The sequence below is a fragment of the Rhynchophorus ferrugineus genome, unplaced genomic scaffold (genome assembly GCF_030347505.1).
Source record: "Rhynchophorus ferrugineus isolate W39M unplaced genomic scaffold, kcgeb_rfMv2 rfM10, whole genome shotgun sequence".
Classification (NCBI taxonomy): Eukaryota; Metazoa; Arthropoda; class Insecta; order Coleoptera; family Curculionidae; genus Rhynchophorus; species Rhynchophorus ferrugineus.
This window is the reverse complement of record NW_027472589.1, coordinates 5146158-5164956: the sequence shown is the minus strand read 5'-3', so window position 1 is coordinate 5164956 and position 18799 is coordinate 5146158. Positions and strand designations below refer to the sequence as shown.

At 32.7% G+C, this 18799-nt stretch overlaps 1 protein-coding gene across 2 annotated transcripts in view; it reads left to right on the top strand.

The window, feature by feature from the left end:
- LOC143203369 (protein APCDD1) overlaps nucleotides 1–18520 on the top strand; it is a 31672-nt gene extending 13152 nt beyond the window's left edge. Inside the window, exons 1-5 of one of the 2 annotated variants that reach the window (XM_076415470.1) lie at nucleotides 2580–2764; nucleotides 11326–11455; nucleotides 16197–16468; nucleotides 16585–16841; nucleotides 16899–18520. In XM_076415470.1, coding sequence (XP_076271585.1) covers nucleotides 2728–2764; nucleotides 11326–11455; nucleotides 16197–16468; nucleotides 16585–16841; nucleotides 16899–17804 — 1602 coding nt within the window. In that variant the 5' untranslated portion in view covers nucleotides 2580–2727 and the 3' untranslated portion in view covers nucleotides 17805–18520. Of the gene's footprint in view, nucleotides 1–2579; nucleotides 2765–11325; nucleotides 11456–16196; nucleotides 16469–16584; nucleotides 16842–16898 lie in introns of those variants that run through there. The other variant, XM_076415471.1, reaches the window with a different exon arrangement.
- The last annotated feature ends 279 nt before the right edge of the window (nucleotides 18521–18799 follow it).

The window sequence follows — 18799 nt, the reverse complement described above, 5'->3', positions numbered from 1 at the left end:
ATTACAAATGCTTATTATATGTTCTTAATTGAATTTATATGTAATATTACTGTAAAAACCACAGCTACTGGTTGCTTTGTTCAATGATGTCATTTCAGTTTCCTATAATATTTGTAATCATTCCTCCATAAAAAATATACTTCAAAATACCACAATAAAAATAAATGTATAAATAATAATATAAGAACAAATCTTTTACGGTAAAGCGATTCAAAAATCAGACAAATTCGGTGAAATTACAAGGATCTTACATGCTTCCAAAGAACTAGGCAAAGAGTTCAAATATTACTACAACAATGTGCGCTAATTCATGAGTTTTTTGTCATTCAAAATAATAGCGAGTAAGGAGGCAGCAACACACAAATGACACTATAAACCAGTGAATTTAGATATAGAGAATACAAGTCAATGAAGGTAGATCTGTTGTAATTTTTTTTAGCTTAATTCACAGTTACACGAAAGGAATCCTAAATTATTTTCCTGCCAATCCTCTTAGACAATAATCAATGGTTTTTACGTAGCTACACAATAACATTATCTTCTTAATCAAATACGCATCTATCTTACGAGCTCCATCAGGCACACCATTAAGGTATTTATAAAGATTTACAAAAGAATCTTTCAAAAAGTATTGACTGTATAATTACAAATACATATTATACTGCATCTACCTAATTGTATTTATATTTAGCATTATAGTAAAGAGCACCACTATTGTTTGTTGTGCTCTATGATGTCATTTATGGTTTCTATAATCTTCATTCCTTCGCAAGAGATATGCTTGAAAATACCACAATAAAAATAAATGTATAAATATTAATATAAGGACAAATCTTTTACGGTAAAACGATTAAAAATCAGACAAATTCGGTGAAATTACAAGGATCTGACATGCTTCCAAAGAACTAGGCAAACAGTTCAAATATTACTACAACAATGTGGACTCATTCATGAATTTTCTTGTTATTGGAACAATATCGAGTAAGGAGACAGCAACACAATTAATAAGAGGATTTAGATACGGAGAATACAATTCAATGAGAAGTAAATCTCTTGTAAAATTTTTAAAATTATCCAAAACTATATTTTCAACCCTTTTAAACGATAATTAATGATGTTTTATGTAGCTACACAATAACATTATCTTCTTAATCAAATACGCATCTATCTTGCGGGCTCCATTAGGCACACCATTAAAGTATTTATAAAGATTTACAAAAGAATCCTTCAAAAAGTATTAACTGTATATTTACAAATACACATTATACTGCATCTACTTAATTGTATTTATATTAGCATTATAGTAAAGAGCACCACTATTGTTTGCTGGGCTCTGAGATGTCATTTATGATTTCTATAATCTTCATTCCTTCGCAAGAGATATGCTTGAAAATACCACAATAAAAATAAATTTATAAATATTCAAAAAACGATTCAAAAATCAGACAAATTCGGTGAAATTACAAGGATCTGACATGCTTCCAAAGAACTAGGTAAACAGTTCAAATATTACTAAAACAATGTGCACTCATTCATAAATTTTCTTGTTACTGGAACAATATTGAGTAAGGAGACAGCAACACAATAAATAAGAGGATTTAGATACGGAGAATACAATTCAATGAGAAGTAAATCTCTGGTAAAGTTTTTAAAATTATCCAAAACCCATCGTATCCAAAACTATATTTTCAACCCCTTTAAACGATAATCAATGGTGTTTTACGTAGCTACACAATAACATTATCTTCTTAATCAAATACGCATCTATCTTGCGGGCTCCATTAGGCACACCATTAAAGTATTTATAAAGATTTACAAAAGAATCCTTCAAAAAGTATTAACTGTATAATTACAAATACACATTATACTGCATCTACTTAATTGTATTTATATTAGCGTTATAGTAAAGAGCACCACTATTGTTTGTTGTGCTCTATGATGTCATTTATGGTTTCTATAATCAAGGATCTTGAAAATACCACAATAAAAATAAATTTATAAATATTCAAAAAAACGATTCAAAAATCAGACAAATTCGGTGAAATTACAAGGATCTGACATGCTTCCAAAGAACTAGGTAAACAGTTCAAATATTACTATAACAATGTGCACTCATTCATAAATTTTCTTGTTACTGGAACAATATTGAATAAGGAGACAGCAACACAATGAATAAGAGGATTTAGATACGAAGAATACAATTCAATGAGAAGTAAATCTCTTGTAAATTTTTTTAAATTTATCCAAAACTCATCGTATCCAAAACTATATTTTCAACCCTTTTATACGATAATTAATGATGCTTTATGTAGCTACACAATAACATTATCTTCTTAAACAAATAACTAATCCATCTAGCGAACTCCACCAGGCGCTCCGAGTAGAACCGAGCACTTTCAGAGGGGGTTGAATGAGAACCATAAATAAATCCACAGGTACGGGTAGCCCCCCGTGGCGAGGGAGCCGTCCTCGACGGACTACCCAGAACAGGTCATCGAGGTCCTCTCGCTGACACACCGAGACGTCCGAAGACGGCGGGACAGAACGGGGGTACCCTCTTCTTCTTCGGCCCGCGATAACGTAAACAAGAACGGATCTGGTGAAGTTGACGGGCGCCCAGGGAGTCAGTCGAACGCATCTACACGTGCGGATCGGTGGCGTGTCCTTATCTCCTGGGAGAACTAGTGTCATGCGAACGGTACAGTCGTGACGATTGGGTTGAATCATATGGAGGAAATGAAGCTGGTACTGGTCGCTTGTATCGGTGAGTGTTTCTATTTTCGAAGCTTAGTACTTTGAATTTAATTTATAACCGGTTTCAACATTTTCCTGTTCGGGTATCTTATCTGGATAGCAGTAAAAGTCGAACCAAACTGAACTAGATGTTTTATACTACTTCTACAACCTGTTGATTTGTTTAACTTAACAATAATCTAGTGCTCATGCTTACAACAACAATTAAACTTCATAACATTCAATTTTATTGTTAATTGTTATACCTAATGTTTAGTCAGACTTTCATTAGTTTATTATGGTTTAATTTTATCTTTTCTCTGATTCTGTACGTTTACCAGAACACTGTTAATTATCAATATGACTTTAACAATTAAATTAATTTTATATGCAGATCAAAAATAATATTTTTCTGGTTATCTATTACATTTAATTTAACCAACACTATTAGATGGATATGTGACTGTGAACAGTTATTAAGCATAAAATGTTATTTATAGCACCATTTTGTTACATTGTATTTGTTTAAATCCGATTTATATTGAGAAACATTAAAATAAAAATTAAAATGAATTAATTATTTATATTTAGATTTACAAAAATCTATACTTATAAAAAACTGGCTCATTCTAGAGAAAAACTATACGACTTTATAAAGAACGCTATTTTAAATTTTGTCGTTCATTAAATATATCTTGGTCATCAGTATATCTCTATTTAGATCGCAATTATAAAACAGTTATATATACATCTATATAACGTTTATATATACAGAAATAAAAAAAATAAACTGAATTAATGAATATTTTAAATGTCCAATGAAAAATGTAGCAAAAATTGTGTTCTTTCAGTATTTTGACAATATCTATATTTCGTAAAACTATTTATTATTGAAGATAGTCATCAATGTATTTTCCTATAATCAGTTAATATTAATATTTATCAGAGAAAATTAATAAATATATCGTAAATTCATAATTTTTTCTATGAAAAATACGAAAACAGAACGTAATTTGATGACAAACACTAAAATTATTTATAAAACAGTTATATATACATCTGTATAACGTTTATATATACGGAATAAAAAAAAACTGAATTAATGAATATTTCATTGGGCATTTACCAATGAAAAATGTAGCAAAAATTGTGTTCTTTCAGTATTTTGACAATATCTATATTTCGTAAAACTATTTATTTTTGAAGATAGTTATCAATGTATTTTCCTATAATCAGTTAATATTAATATTTATCAGAGAAAATTAATAAATATATCGTAAATTCATAATTTTTTCTATGAAAAATACGAAAACAGAACGTAATTTGATGACAAACACTAAAATTATTTATAAAACAGTTATATATACATCTGTATAACGTTTATATATACAGAATAAAAAAAACTGAATTAATGAATATTTCATTGGGCATTTACCAATGAAAAATGTAGCAAAAATTGTGTTCTTTCAGTATTTTGACAATATCTATATTTCGTAAAACTATTTATTTTTGAAGATAGTTATCAATGTATTTTCCTATAATCAGTTAATATTAATATTTATCAGAGAAAATTAATAAATATATCGTAAATTCATAATTTTTTCTATGAAAAATAGGAAAACAGAACGTAATTTGATGACAAACACTAAAATTATTCGTTTCTTTACAACTTTGAAACTTGTCAACATCTTCTGTGTGTTTCATGAAGTTTATTCTAACTAAAGGTATTATTGTAAACGATGCTTTTTCCACATATCCAAACAATTCTTGCTGTATATCCTTTTCAACCTGATTCCCTATTGCAGTATGGAGTGATAAGGAGGAAGTCGTAAGACTCTATGGTCATATTGTTCAGCAATCTTATCTACAGTTACTCCTTTCATATTTTTTCATGCTCATTTCGAAGAAAGTGAATTACATAAAACGTAATTCGATATTGCTTGTTTATATATCGAGTACTAATTTGAAATAATTCACTCTTTAACGTGGTATCCCATGAGAGTTCTTGTCGATCCACTTCTTAGGACCTTTTCTACCAGTTTGCTATGGTGCATTATCCATAACAATAACTGATGACCCCTCCACGTTCTTTAACATCTGGTGTTCAATCCAGAGCAGGAATATGTTATGATTCATTCCTGCATGGTAGTCCTTTGATTTGGAAGAAAGCACGAACTCTCTGTAGAAATAAAACCATTTCTATTTTCAGTATGAAGAACAATATATTTGCAATAAATTATTTAAAAAATATTATGACTAACAAATCCTAATCAAATATTATTTTAACTTTTAGCTTTTCATATCAACTTTTTATGACTTTGCACTATTATTATTATCGTCTTGGCATGAGTGGCCTCATGTACCATTTTGAAATGCCCATGTCTTGTCTAGATACATACATAGATACATTAAAAAGGATTGAATATTCAGGCGAATTTTATAGGCTGATTCGGTTAGATGTTTAGATGTATCACAATTTGCACAGAGCTTTTTCAAACCCAAATATTCGTGAATTATATGATGTACACGTTCAGTTACTATCTTTAGTGTCTGCTATTTCATTCAATTTCAATTTACGGTCATTCAAAATCATTTTGTGGATTTTTTTAATGTTTTCCTCGGTAACAACCTCTTTTGGGCGTCCACTGTGTTCACCATCTTCAGTGCTCATTTCACCACGTCTAAACTTAGCATACCAATCTTTGATGGTTGATTTCCCTGGGGCAGTGTCCGAAAACTCGGCATCAAGCCAAGTTTTTGCTTCAACTGTATTTTTTCCCTTCATCAAACAATATTTTATCAACACGCCAAATTCCTTTTTATCCATTTTTTTCACAATAACAAAAGTTGCTTCACTCATAATACTATAATTCACCTTTTGTGCTCGCGGACTTCTCCGTCAATTATGGACCGATTTTCAAAATTCTTATTTTTTATATATTTTATTCGAAAGAGTACACTTGCGAGGTCTCATTGGAACCCAGTTAGAATCTGATGGGGGGACGATATTTTCATGACTGTCGGTTTGTTTCGGTACCGACTTCAAAATGATTTTTATTTAGTTATTAGAATGTTTATTAAGTACACATTTTATTTTGAAACGTTTTTTTGTGTTAAAAGTTTTTAGGTGTTATAATTTTTTATTTTTTAGTGAGTTCCTTATTTATTTTTTGATGATCATTATTAATTTTCTTTGTAAAATTCTTTTATAACTAGAACAAAATGAGAAGGAAAATATTGTCCCATTTTCAAATTACTATAAGCAATACATTCCATATCGCGATGACGTGGGTCCGCAGTTATTTTAAATAGTCTGTATTTTATATAGAATGCCCATCAAAGTGCTAAGTTAAAATACTTGTTGTGGGTTGGTCACAAAGAGCGTCACACCAGTGTAAAAACCACAATATCGTTCTATAAATTCGAGTATTATGGACATGATATTGCGTATCGTCGTTACCTAGCACCATCCGATTACTTATTTTATAAACAAATTATCGAAAATTATGACTGCTTCTAGATTATCCGTCACGAACTAATGTTTCCTGTCTACCCCTGTCGTCAAAACGTCACCCCTCCGTCAATAAACAAACTATATTTCTAGACATGTACCAATTAACGTTAGCCTGATTAATATCGTATTAAGTAAAAGCGAAACATAATCCTGCCGGATGTGGAAGTCAGGCCAGGTCCCGACCGGGGCCTGGACCAGACGTTTCACAAAAATGATTTATGAAAATTAGTCGATGGCTCGGAGACGACGGCCATAAGATCGCAATAGAGCGCGAAAGCCACCGAATACCAGTATTAATGCTTTCCTGGATGTCTAATGAGGACCTGGATGAAATATCAGAAGAGTTTCGGGTGCCCTCATTTCAGGAATACCTTTTTTCTTAACTATTCTTGATAAAACATGCGATCGAAGCCATGAGTCATTGATAGAAATTAGTTAAAAACGTAGAAATAATTTAATTCTGATTGATTTTCATCTATTCTAACATTTAAATGTATCTTCTGTTGATATATAACAGCTAAAAACCAACATGTTCTCTCCTGGATGCCTAACAAGCACCTGACGGAAATATCAGAATGATTTTGAGTGCACTGATATCAGGAATACTATTTTTTTAAACTATTTTTTATAAAAAATGTAGTCGAGTCCATGATTCTTTGATAACGCTTTATGACGCAGTGGTAAAGGCGACTGGACGGTCCTCCTACTGTTGCCATAGCCGTGGGTTCGAGTCCTGCTGGGACATGGTCGTAAATTTATGTTTGTGATTTTTTAATATTTGTGATTGTCCTAGGCAAGAGTGTAAAATCCGACAGGGAAAATGATCCCAGTCGCGCCAGTAACTAGGCTACGTAAGGCCTGATGTCTTCTAGGATGATTTCCAAAGTTGGTCACTCGAAGTTGCAAATTTAATTTTGTTCATTAATTAGTAATAAAGCCATAAAAATCCAGGAAAAGCTGAAAAAGTGGTAATAATATGATAGTTCACATTTCATGAACGATTCTATCAGTTAGAAGACAGATAATTGATATAAAATTTCACTATGTGTCTTATTTTTCCTATGGAACAACAAAAGTCATTGAACAGCTTGCTATATTCAGAAAAGTCAAAGATTTGTATGTTCCTTAAACATTATGTTACAAATACTGTTTTATATATTAATGAGATACATATTTTTTTCCTTTTTTTTATTAATCTCTTCAACTTCCACTAACTTCAACAATCTGCCCCTGTGCAATAAGTATTTTTATATGATTACAGTAATACCATATCTTGACATGTAGAAGATCACTTCATTAAGTGATCTGCTGTACAACTTATAATCCAAATCTTATTCTAGATACTATTCTAACTTATTTTATTCTAGAGATTATTAAATTTCACTCTATGTGTCTATTAATCAGTTCGTATGGTAGTTTACGTTTGAGCCTACGCACTTCACTGTGATCGCGAACATATAACTGTTTGACATACATATAACATATAACTGAAAGACTATTAGTGCATTGGGATGCACTAATAGTCTTTCAGAGTACTTCGCACTAACATTTCGAATCACACTCGTTATGCGTTCTAAGCGGATCAATTTGTTGGAGACGTAATATGGGGCATCGACGATGACTCGCAACACTTTATTTTGGAACCTTTGGAGGATAGCTATGTTAGATTTGCTAGTCCAAATGGGTTCATAGGTCCAAATGGGTCTAAGTATTGACTTATACAGCAAGACACTTTATTTTAATCTAATAATAATTTAGATTTACGCCCTATCATCTAATACATTTAGTTTAGTTTTAGCCCAAGCTGTTTGCTTTTTATTACTATATGTTTTTTTCAACAAAAGTCGATCAAAATGCATTTCCACATATTTAACGTTGTCTGCTTGAGGAAGTTCATGATTATTCAATTTTACTGAAGGACAAGCTCTTCTACAAGGGGTGAACACATGCTTAGATTTTGTCTCATTTTTTTTGATACTCCACGTTTTTAACCACAATTCGACTATTTTTTCTTGTGAATTAGATTGTTTATGTCTATTTTCCTCGGTATTCCAGAAACAATTAGCCAAACGGCAAAACCTGATTATTTTATTGCTTTTTTCCACTGGTTAACTGAACTACATTTTGACGAACATATCTTAAGCTCATCAACATATCTTCTTCATTTTCATACTGTAGAGACAAACTACCAATATATCCTTCTATATATATTAATTACATCCTGCATTAGTTATCTTTAGTGTAATCTTAATTTACAAATTAAGTTCTTAGTATTGTGTTGTATTTGACAAGCATGACGAATGTGAGATAAATAAACTGTACTGATAAAAAGAAATCTTTTGCTCGTACCGACTTCAAATTGATTAGTTGGTAGTAGTTAAAATAATATTTTAAATAGATGAATAGATTTAGGTAGGTATTAAGCTAAATTGTGTTTATATAGTAGAATATAAAATACGTGTAGTAGAAAGGTTAAATAAGGTTTCTGTTTATTTTTATTGGTTATTACAACGATTATTATGTGCATATTTTATTTTAAAATGATTTTTTTTGTGTGCTAAATGTCTGTTTGATTATTTTTCCTTTTTAGTAAGTTCCTTCTTTATTTTCTTTTTATTTCTTTAAATTCTATATAATTTTTTTAAAAATATTTTATTAATTTTATGTAAATTCAAAATCGTCATGATAATAAACAATTTTATCCTTCTTTCTATTTTCTATTTATTCTTTCATATTTCTTCTCTTTATATATATAACACACAACAAATAATGTATTTATATTCTACTCCATTAAAAAGATTAAAGATTATTATTCACTATATTATTTTATCACAGCTGTTCGTATTTGTTAAGAAAATGACAGTGACCGATGTCGTGGTCTAGTGACAGGTAACGTTAGATATGTCACCCGATAAATTAAAAGTGATATATTAGTGCCCTCTGTCACAGTCCCATCGACATCTTCACATTTTTTAATCTTTCTCTCTCCTTTACCTGACTGGTTATTACGTTTTAATATATACGATATGAAGTAAAATGCCGAGGTTTAATCTATGAATCGATACTTTTACCATGGAGAGAAGAGGATATAGTTTTAAACGACCTACAGGTAAAGAAAATCGTTTCACGCGTCGCCACAGTCGTTCAACGGTTAACAGTTGGGCGTTTTGTTTTCTCATTCAATTATAGTAGGCCGGGTTTGTTTGTTTTCCAGGCGATTTTCGCTTGTTTTACCGGTCGTTAGTTTAACGCCTTGTATACTCGGGTTACTAAAATGTATTACCAGTCCGCGTCTGTTATAACAGTTTCTCTTATTTTTGTTTTGGGTTTTCTTCATCTGATGGAACATTTTGTATTCGTTTTAGGTCTGATTGAATTATCACTTTTATTTTGCGTTTTTATAGAAATAATATTGAAGTTATCTTTTCATTCATAAACAGTCACACTCTAAGTGTTCTCAATATGAATAACGGCAGGTCATCGAGTCTAATAATAATTATTTTTCAGCTTCATAAAAACATTATCTTTTATAGGTCAGTTTTTATGCTGTCACTGTAGACTAGATCCTAGAGGTTTTGGTTTCTACTTTGCTGATCATAGGTCTGGAATAATATCTGGTCTTATTTTCGCTTGATTCCGTTGGTGTGGTTTGCTATATTTTGCTCATAAACCTCAACCAACGAATTTGAAATACTTGCTGGGATTTTCTAATAGGACCTCGCAAAATATTCTAATAAGCAATAAACAAAATAGCAGATGAAACACTCTATTGAGCAAATTTTCTTTGTCTGCAGAAATTCTGCAATATCCTCATGCGCTACTGTAAACATTTGATTTCATTAAGATATTTTTAACTGACAATCATTTATAACGATCCAGATAGATATTTTAATGACAGATATTTGTTAACAACAATAAAAAGACAGCATTCATAATAATAATGCCATGTGTCCAACTAATTAGCAACATTTAACATTTCAGCAGTTATTGCTCGAACTGTTTACTTAGCTTTCTATCTGAAATTTATCATTTTGTCCAGTGTAATAGATTTCCTGTGGTTATATCGTATATTTTATTAATAATGGATAAAATTTTGATTACTGGCTATTTTTGGAAAAATCCAACCAGTATTCGGTAAACTTCGGTACTTTTTAAATAAAAAATACTTTATGTTAATCATAATAAGCGGGTTCTAATCCTGCTGGGGCATGGGTGTGCTTTATGTTTGTGATTGTAATTGGAAATGACAAGGAATAAGGATCCCAGTCACGCCGGTAACCAGACTGGGTAAGACCAAATATTTTCTGGGGTGGTCTCTAAGTTGGTCACTGGCCAGTCAGTAGGCTTAATGCCGATGATTGTTGTTGAGAGCCTACGTTAAACAGTTGGTCCAGCTCAGATAAACCATCGTTGGTAAAAAGAAGACTTTAAAATATATATAATGTTTATAAACTGTTAAATAACCTGGGTGTAATATATAAACTTAAAATGATAGAGGTGGTGCCGAGCCCAAAACAATACAAAAATATGATATGAAAAAATAAGTTATGAACAAAACAAATCTAATTTGTTTGCAAATTTGCAATAAGTATTATTATATAATTACAGTTACACCATATCTTGACATGTAGAAGATCGCTTCAGTAAGTGATCTGCTGTACAACTTATAATCTAAATCTTATTCTAGATACTATTCTAACTTTTTTTATTCTAGAGATTATTAAATCTCACTCTATGTGTCTATTAATCAGTTCGTATGGTAGTTTGCGTTTGAACCTACGCACTTCACTGTCATCGCGAACATATAACTGTTTGACGAGTGCATTGGGATGCACTAATAGTCTTTCAGAGTACTTCGCACTCACACTTCGAATCACACTTTATTCTGGAACCTGTTACCTGGTACTTTTTTGTTAGAAATATTCTAAATTATATTCTTCAAACACACGTCTACGTAGCTGGTACCGTTATAAATTAAAATCTTTGGGCGCATGAAGGGATTCTCTATAACTAGTCTCTTGTTAAGATTTGTACAATTCCCTACTAAATGATAATGATTTACTATTATTTTATTTCAGTTGCTATTGTTGCTGGAGTGACCTCCTCGTCATCCTGCAAGAAAATAGCCCACCAGGCGGCGCTGGAAGATGGCGGAACCGTGGTTGACACCAGCTTAAAGATGCTGGCGGGTACTTGGATCTCCGAAGGGTAAGAATCGATACATCTCGTACAGTCTCGATCCTAATTAGCCGGCAGGGGAAACCGCATCGCGGCCGCCGTCGAACACATAAATCACTACTAACGAAAACATTCATCCAGTTCAAATATACACAGTTGGATTGGAAGCCAATGTAACGAAATCGTTAACGCATGTCTGTTTATTTTTTCTGTCACATTCGGATGGAGCCCCAACAAACAGACATCGGTTTTATTATTATCGTTATTACGGTTTTGTTTCAATGGGTTTCCGATGAAATACTGTGCGAACGAATTAATTAACGATTTGTTTGGCGCGAACCAGTAATGGTACACCATTACGTCAATAAAAGAGGATTATAAATCATTAATATCATAAGGTCTTGGAGCTGATTGGCACTAACTTCATTCTACACAAAATTATCTTAACTGTTTTGTTTTTCGAGAATATACCTACAGAGAAAAAGTAGAATATATATATAGTCTATCCAAAGTTAGATTGTAGACACGTCATCTAAATTTGTGACGTCAATATTGCCGTATCAACTCTGAGTTATAGTTCAGTTGGGCTTGGATATACAACAAAATTCTATCATTCTATCAAGTTTGTATGTAGGGTTGTGTTTGATTATATTTACATTGAACTCTTTTCCACACCATGTATGAGTTCGAGTTGTAGGCGCGTTTGTAGTTGTATCCCCTATATGTATATATATATATATATATATATATATATATATATATATATATATCCTAGTAATATATTTTACTTTCATTAGAGAGCATATTTATCTTTTACACTTAGTTCTTGTGTCCTTTGGTCCTGTATTTCTCCTTAGTTTGGACTGTTCTTACATCTTATACATCTTTCTTGATAAAACTCGATTTAATCAATACATTCTCCTTCGCATTTGCCGTATCTGCAAAACAGTTACTATTCTTACGCTCCTGATAAATTTTAACCAAATGCTCATATGTATTCTAAACAATTTTAACATATCTGTGCACATAAATCTTTTATACTCTACAATAACATTTCCTACAGTTATCATTTTAGGGTTTCAGTGAATGGAGGTAACACGAAATGAAGCAGTGGTGTTTACATTATGGGGCCGTTATTTATTGAAGTAATATAAAATCTGGAAAATACAAAAAACAGATAAAACGGATGGCAGCGGAGTTACCTGGTGAGGAGGCTTGGGCAGTCGATGGTGGCACGTCTGAAACAAAAGGATGGTCCGTTACTGAATGTACCCTTCAATAATTTCCCAGATAAACGTCTCGGGGTTGCCAGCTATTCGATATCGTGTTCCAGTTGGCGCTGCTGGTACCCCGCCCGATTTCAGCATCTGCGATTATATTTCTGGGTATTTTGTAGACTGTTATTCCACGATGTATAATTCGACATGCCTCAAGGTCGCTCCATCATATATTAATTATATACTCACCTTCACTTGTTTCCATTCTCGCCACCCTGTTTTATAAACTTGCAGTATTGAATCATATCATATTCAGAAAGTTTCATTCAAGTGAATAAGTAAGCTATTAATTTCCAATCTATCTAACATTTGTTCACAATTCCATCATTTGTCAATTTCTTCTTCAATGTCCGATCGTGTTCATCCAAACCGAAGGATTAACCATTCCTGTTTCCAGCATGAATTGCAATATATCTGCACTGAATTATTAATAAATGTTATGACTAATAAAACTTAATCAATTGTTATTCCAACATTTACCTTTTTCCATCAACTTTTGTTGTCATAACACTATTTTTATTATCATCTTTCCATAGGTGACCGTTGGGTATATTGCTCCCATTCCGAAATATCCAGGTCTCATCTACATACATAAATTGAAATAATGAGTCATCCTTTATTTTATTATATGCTTTTAAAAATTGTATTGTAAAAGCAATATTCGGAAACTTCATTTGATCTCTTCGATACTTTTCAGGCTAAGGGTTTCCTTTGAAATAATTGTATTAAATTATGTTTGATACATAATTCTTAACATTTCATATATTTAATCTCTGATAGAGCTAACACCAATTTGATCTTGATTTCTCACTCGCTTCGTATGAGGACAGTTTTTTTTTTCGGTGAATTCAGTGCAGCTGCAACACACTAAAAATATTTCCAATAAAAGTCGCAGCAAATTAATATTTAACAGTAAAAATGCTTACCTCTCTAACGAATTGTACTGGCATCTCGTTGCTGTTGAAAGTAACTGACTAGAGACGCAATCTCTTCAGTGTGGCTTCGGAATTTTCAATCAGAGTAATAAGCAGCAGCGATTTGAAATTTATCAAAACAAGCAAAGCATTAAAATAATGCCTGCCGGTTTATTACCTCTTATTACCTCTTAGGACGACTTTGGCAAGCTCGTTCGAACTTATTAGGAAGCATTGTGTCTCTTCTTGATTGGAATAAAATGGGAAGGAAAACATTGTCTGATTCTAAAACAAATTTACAAATTGCAGCAGGTAATACTTTAAACATCTTGTCGGAAGTTGCCGAAGTTTACCGAATACCGGCGAGGCACTCAATCAGAGTAGTCACTATTCATAAACTGCAGTTGGTGGGAATAAAGTTGTTTCAGGATTAAAATATCGACGAGAAACCCTCAATACAAGGCAAGAACTGTAAATAACACGAAACCATTTTATTCAAACCCGCGCGGACGCGATTGTGCTTTTAAAAGTCCAGGTAAAATCAATTCACCATCTATGAACGGTCATATTTCAAAAGCGACAGGGGTCTGACCAAACATCAGCCCCGGTACGACCACCTCCCATCGCCAGAAATAATATTTAACGTTTCTGTCCAGCAATGGCCATTTTTTTCGATCAAATCATCCGAGGATTTCTCGGTAGTAGGTCTGGGTGAGGTTTTTTTGTATATCCAATGTTTTATTGTCGAATATTGTGAGCGTTGTTATTTATAAAAAGTATTTTCGTTTTTTTTATGACAGTATTTGAAATTATTATAATGGCAAACACAGGTGGTGATTCCACGTAAAATTCTTCATAACTTCTGTAATTTTTATTAAAATACAATAATTTCAAAGGAAATTGTAGCGAAAAGCTTGAAAATCACGTGAAATTGCAACACGTCAATGTTAGTTTACTTTAAAATTGATAATTTTTGAAATTTTTAATATAAAGTGAAATCTACTCAGTTTTCAAAATACACCTTTTATTGTAATATTTAAAAAATTCTAAATATACGTAATTTGGGCTGAAATGAATGAAAATCCTTCTTAAATTGCTTTAGAATTTATAATTTGTAAGATATGTGTCATAAACAGAAATCCAGTCATATTGTGGGAATACACTTTTCGTTGTATAACTTAAAGACTAACGGTTGCATAAAAAATGTTATAATACTATTCGATTCAGCGTAAAATTCCTTATAAACCCTGTAATTTTCATTAACTTGTCTTTACTTGAATGGACATTACAGCAAAATATATAAAAATGCAAAAAATCTCAAATTTTCACAACTATATTATATGGAAAAAGTACCAATTTTTTTTGTTACCTATTTTGGCCTGAAATAAATGAAAATCCTTGTTAAATGGCTTTAATAAATTGATAATTTGTAAGATATGTGTCAAAAATAGAAATCCAGTCATATTTTCGAAATATACTTTTTATTGTATAACTTAAAAACTAACGGTTGTATAAAAAATGTTATAATACCATTCGGTTCAGCATAAAATTCCTTATAAACCCGGTAATTTTCATTAACTTGTCTTTATTTGAATGGACATTACAGCAAAATATATAAAAATGCAAAATAATCTCAAATTTTCACAACTATATTATAAGAAAAAAATGCCAAATCTTTTTTACATGTTGAATCCAATATGTTTATATATATATATATATATATATATATATATATATATATATATATATATATATATATATATATATATATATATATATATATATATATATATATATATATATATACTACACTACACTACTATTAGTACTTATTTATATATTATTATTAGATTTGGCGTAAAATGATTTTTGTACTTTATTAAAAAAATCTTCCTTAAAACTACTTTAAAGACCGGAAACGTCTTATTGAACCCAAGCAGCAGGACAAATGTTGGGACCTCTCAGTATCAGGAAAGCAGAGTGAGCGACATCTAAAAACTGCCTCTGTCGCTTGTGCTGTCATCTTGAAGCTATTCGCGGAGACACAACTGAATCGATTTATTTTCTCGTGCAGATTTCGCTTCGAAATTCACGTAACTCCCGCTCTTGCTCGGCAGATGGTGCGAGTAGATAATATCAGATTAGAGGTTTATATACCTTCTTTACAGAAAACAAGTAATTTTATTAAAATGATACTAGTAAAATATATTCTCAAATATTTATATAATTTTCTTTGCACATATAAAGTAAATGTAGTGGGGTGGTGTCATCTCTGAATAAAATGTCAAATTAAAACAGTCAAGTTAGTTCTCTGTACTGTTTACGCTTTCGAATTTTACCGAATTCTGAGCTCTTTCGGTAGAGGGTGCCATCGTACTATAATTGATATTTTGTTGTTTTTGTTTTGTCACACAGGACATTTACTCTCAGATTTTTATATATTTGTTGCTTGTCAAAAGCGAATCTTGTAAAGTCTTGTCATTGTGCAACAAAAATTTAATCAAGAATTACAGAATTTTATTGAAACTTCTAAAATTTAATAATGAAAATATAATTTCAATTGTTTTGTCTGGTTGCTAGGTGCGAGACCAGGCCCGGACCCGAGTACGTCATCAGGTCCTACACGTTCGACGAAGACGGACGAGCCTTCCTTGTACAGCACCATTACTGGGACGATTCCTGCAGTTCCCCGCAGTTGACGGTCTTGTCCCACGGACGCCTGCAACTTCGGGTCTCGCTGATCCAGCCCGGCGCAGCCACCGGCATCTACAAGATCGCGAACATATCCGTTACGCCCCAGGACTCGAACGCCGCCAAGGAACTGGACAGGACCGTGGGATTAGAATGTCCAGGTAATAATTTGTTTTTGTCTATAACAAATGGTGGATGCGTCACATAAATGGTGGATGCGCTGTAACAAAAATGGTGGATGCGCTTATACTTTGTCATGAGGAATGATAATTTTCAGGTCAATATTTCAAGAGCTGGAGGAAATATGAAGAACACACAGTTTACGATGCCCGCTACGATGAAAGAAAGACGTTCAACCTGTGGATGTCGTCGGACAACAGTAATGTGCACCACTCCATCAGCAGTCGAGGTGGGAATGTTTATTTTAGCGATATCAGCTGCATGGGCTCGCTAAAATGGGCATTCACGGAGTTGAAGTTGCTCAAAATACAGTTACGACCGCTTGCTGACCAAATGAAGAAGCATCCAAGAGAGGTGAATGTTTCCTAATGAGCTAGAACTCAATAAAACTCATTATTTTTTCTATTCCAGGTGAAGATGGAACTTTTACTGGGAGATATTCACTCCAACTATCGTCTCCGCCAGTTTTACAAACCTACCAGTTTCCAAGTACCTCTGATCAGGCAGATCAAGGAACCCACGACGGTTTTCTCGAATAAACACACGTTTTTGGTCAAGAGTTCCCAGCTTATCCCCCATAATCTCTTCAACAACGCCAGGACACCGCCGCATTTGATCGAGAAGCCCCATTTGCCTCCTTATATCTGGGGCGAGTGGACCTCGACCAGATGCGAGTCCAGACCCATGGGATTGCACCTCACCAGGACGTTCTCTTTCTATCCGGAGGACCAGACCTGGATAGGAGAGCACAGGTTCTACTCCGATCCATTCTGCAGGATCCCCAAGTTCACGGTGACCGCAGCTGGTCGATTTAGTTTGGGGGAACAAAACAGCGAGGTCAAGGGAGCTAATGATGTTGATTTCTCGCTCGAGAGAGCCAGCATGACCGTTATAGACAAGAAGATCATCTACGATATGAGACCGTCGAAGCTGTGCGGTTTGGACGACTGGGAAGTGGACGTTCCCAAGGAGCTATCGACGAATGGGGGATGCCCGCAGTTGGGAATCGTATTACCGTCCGTACAACGCGATATCCTGAAGCTAGAAATGGATTATAAGGGCGCCTGTTTGTTGTTCTTGGGGCAAGTTGACACCGACATAGTTTACAAGTCGTACAGCAGCGAATCTGACGGAAAAACCAGACCCTCTTCTTACCAGCTACCTTTGGTGAAGTGCGGTGATGTTCCAGCTTACTCCGAAGGCCTCAGAGACTTATTAGCTGAAAACTTTGATGCATTTAGCAACGGAGGTATGATCAAAGCCACCAACCTGTTGATGCTGTGCCTTATTACCTGTATATATAATATTTTTAGCTAAAATTAAGCCTTATCAATTTAAAGTAAATGGCATTGCTACTGTGATATTACTTTTAGATAATCGTGTAAGAAAAATGTGTATTATTTCTATCAATGTTACGTATTTCGTTAATATCGTAAGAAGATGGGTCTTCATTACCAGTGATTCGTGTACATTTTTAATGTTTTCGTTCTGTTTGTACATATAGTTGTAAATAGATGTTTTGTACTTTTGGTATTCGGTATTTTATTGAAATAGAAGTAATTTTCAATTAATACAGTGCTGACATCTCGTCGACAGAATTAAAGTGAGTTTTCTGTACAGATTTCACTTTGAAATCCCATTGAGTTCCACACAATGTTAGTAGATGGTACTGAAAAGCATGAGGTAAATCTAGCAGGGTGCTGTCATTTCGAATTAAAAAGTCGAATGAACATCATCAAATTAGTTTTCTTTACAGCTTTGGCCTCGAAAGAGAAATGAGTTCTAGTGTCCTCCGTTAGATAGCGCTGAACTGCAGTATAAGAGATTTCCTTGTATGTGATTGATATATTTTTGTATCAAAGTTACCTGTATAAAAATGGGTCTTCATTACTAGTGATTATATATATATATATATATATATATATATATATATATATATATATATATATATATACAATGTTTTCGTTCTGTTTGTACACATAGTTGGTAATTCTACGGATATTTTTGTAAATAAATGTTTTGTACTTTTGGTATTCAGTGTTTTATTGAAACAAAAATTATTTTTTACAAAGTTTTCGTTTAAAATTTAGTTCATCAATGATATTATGGGAAGAATCCATGAAGGGAATAACAGATTAAGTTTTGACGATTTTTTTTCGAACTGCGAAGCTTTTTTAGACATTCATATTTCGTTTAAATTATTCTCCGTTGTTAGATATAATTTTCCTATATTTCATTAGTATACAGATTCCGTCTTGATGATATTTTTAGCTTTAAACCGATTCAAGAATATCGATGTATGAAGTAAAAAA